General features: G+C 52.3%; 1 protein-coding gene across 1 annotated transcript in view; it reads right to left on the bottom strand.

The window, feature by feature from the left end:
- The window catches only part of GTF2A1 (general transcription factor IIA subunit 1), a 50,550-nt gene extending 50,348 nt beyond the window's left edge, over positions 1 to 202 (bottom strand). The window contains exon 1 of the mRNA XM_021679617.2: positions 173 to 202. Coding sequence (XP_021535292.1) covers positions 173 to 202 — 30 coding nt within the window. The remainder of the gene's footprint in view (positions 1 to 172) is intronic.
- Positions 203 to 2,575: the final 2,373 nt, after the last annotated feature.

Below are 2,575 nucleotides of genomic sequence, written 5' to 3'. Positions count from 1 at the left end.
CCGCGCCCGCCGCCCCGGCCCGCTCCGCCCGAGGCGGGAAGCGGCGGCGGCCGCGCGGGCGGCTGAGGAGAGTAGAGGCCGGGAGTCGCCGCCGTCGTCCCCGCCCCCGCCCGGTCCGGCCGTTGCTGCCGCCTGGACGAAGCCCCCGCCGGCCACCAAACCACGTCCTTACCACGGTGTTTGTATTTGCCGAGTTCGCCATTTCCACACACAACACAAACAAGAGGGGGCAAGCCCAAGAAAACAAGATAAAAACAAAACCAAAAAAGAAAAAAAGAAAACCAAAAAACCCGGAGGGTGGCCCAAGCCACCGCAAGATTGGGGGTAAAAATTTCAAACAAAATCGAATCCTGAAAGAGTAAAGGGGAGCGGTGAGAGGAGGAGGAGGAGGAGGGGGGCAGTCCTCCCACAGCTAAAAACCTCGAGAATCGCCCTGAAAAAAAAAAAGCCACGACCCTTCTGGGGTCCGGGGGGCGTTGCCGGCTCCCCACCCCGCACCAAGGAGGGAAACCACCACCGGTCGCCGCTCCCCGCGCCGCCGCTGCCGCCACCGGCTGCAGCTCCAGCCGTCCGGTCCGCCCGCTTCTCCCCTTTATATAGTGAGCCAACGAGCTGCGCGAGCCACCGCCGCCGCCGCTGCCGCCGAGAGACAGGGCGGAGGGGGAGGGAGGAGCGGAAAGGGCGGGGGCAGAGGTGGGCGGGGCTGAGCGCGAGACACCGCGAGAGCCGCGTGCGCAGGCGCGCCGGGGCGGAGGCCGCCGTGGGCCGCGTCGTCACGCGCCGTGGAGGGTGCTGGGCGGGCGGAGCCCGGGGACTGGAGTAGTCAAGTCGGCTTGCCCGCTCCCCAAGTCTCGCGTGATCACGTGGTTGCCACCCAGGTGGAAGTGTCCCACAGCTCTTTTAGGGTGAGGGACTTGCAAGGCATTGCTAGAAAAGGCATGAGTTCTGGTGACACTCCAGTCCAGAGTTACCTGGGACCGACTCTTGTCAGGTGTTTCTGCGTCTCCCGGCGCTAGAGAAGCTAGAAAATATGGAAGGGGTGGTGGCGGCTGCCTCGCTAGCAATGGCTGCGGAGGACCGGTCACGTGTTCCCGCTTCCGGCCCCGGGAGCGCTCGGACTCGGGGCAGAGTTTTAAATGCGGAGTCATCTCGGGGCTTCAGCTAGTCTTTTGACTTCAAGCTCTGAGGCCTTCGTTGCTCTCCTGAAGGATGGGCCTTTCGCCTGCAAAATTGTGTACGTCTTCCTAAATGGGAAGAAAGCTGATTTGGGCCCACTGTTAACACATTTCAGAATTAGTAACCCCTGAACTGGCTGAGTTGTCTCCACCAGTACAGCTAAAAGTTTCTGGGCTTAAGTTTCCCCAAGGTTCGGCCACCTACTAGCCTACTAGTACTTCAAGTGACTTATAACGGTGGTGGAAATGCAAAAAAATAAGCGAAACACGAGCCACCGGATGATGACAGCACGATAACGTTTACCCCTCCCCCTCTTTTTAAAATACTGCCAAAATTCTGTAACCACATGGCCTGCGTGTAATGACTAACATCTGAAATACTTCCCCTTGACCCACCAACTCTCGTGGCCTCTCGCTGCGAGAGAGCGGGCAAAAAAAGTCCATGTCTTGGAGTATAAATCAAAAGGCGTTGACCTGCTCTGCTCAGGCAAATCCCGCCTTTATGGCAACAGTTCACGCAGAACAGAGAATTCTCTGTTTAGAAGGCAGAACTCACAGTACCTAATTCTCTTTGTCCCTAGGAATTTTGAGAGACATGGAATGTAGTCTGGACAAGTGAGGGAGTTTATCTTCATCAACCAAAACGAAATGTCAAAGTTGTATGCAACTGAAAGCATATTTGGAAAATCTTAAAGACAACTACCAGAGAGAGGAAAAGATGCAACGTGCCAGGACCTGAAGGAAGAAATTAGAGAAAGCAGAGGCCATTAATACTCAGAAATGGGAAGTTGTCGGTATGTTTGTGATGGGCATAGAGAATATCAATTAATTTTGAGATTTCTTTTAACACAGCTGATCCTACGTTCTTGCCTTACCAGTTGCATTTCAGTTCCCTGCACAGCTTCCTGCGTGAAGGCACTTAAAAAACAGTCCTAGGAAATCATAGTGTTCTTGATACGTAAAAATAGGGTTCCATCACCTTTTGTCATTCATTTAATATTCAGGTGACCATGAGCCCGAAAAGTTATACTAAACAGTACCACTTCTGGTACTGGCTTATTAGGACTTCTTTTTACCTCTTTATGTATACATACTACCAAGTATTTGCACTTGGAATCCCTCGCCTTCCACCTCATTTTCTTCCCTAACCCCTTGGTATTCTTGACTCAATGATAAAATGTTTTGCCATCAGTTAAGATAAAGACCACTGCATACAAAACATGGGTTAGAATCTATGAGATTTATTCTCCATGGACTTATTCCCAAGGGGATTAGTCACCATTTTGCTCTGATTGAGACTGACCTGTCAAGTAACAAAATACAGTTACTGGATTCAAAAGACAGAAAACCCAGTTCTGGACTCCTTATAACATACTTCATACTTCTCCGAGGCTCTGAGA

This window comes from Neomonachus schauinslandi, chromosome 9, assembly GCF_002201575.2.
Source record: "Neomonachus schauinslandi chromosome 9, ASM220157v2, whole genome shotgun sequence".
Lineage (NCBI taxonomy): Eukaryota > Metazoa > Chordata > Mammalia > Carnivora > Phocidae > Neomonachus > Neomonachus schauinslandi.
This window is presented reverse-complemented; position numbering and strand designations above follow the sequence as displayed.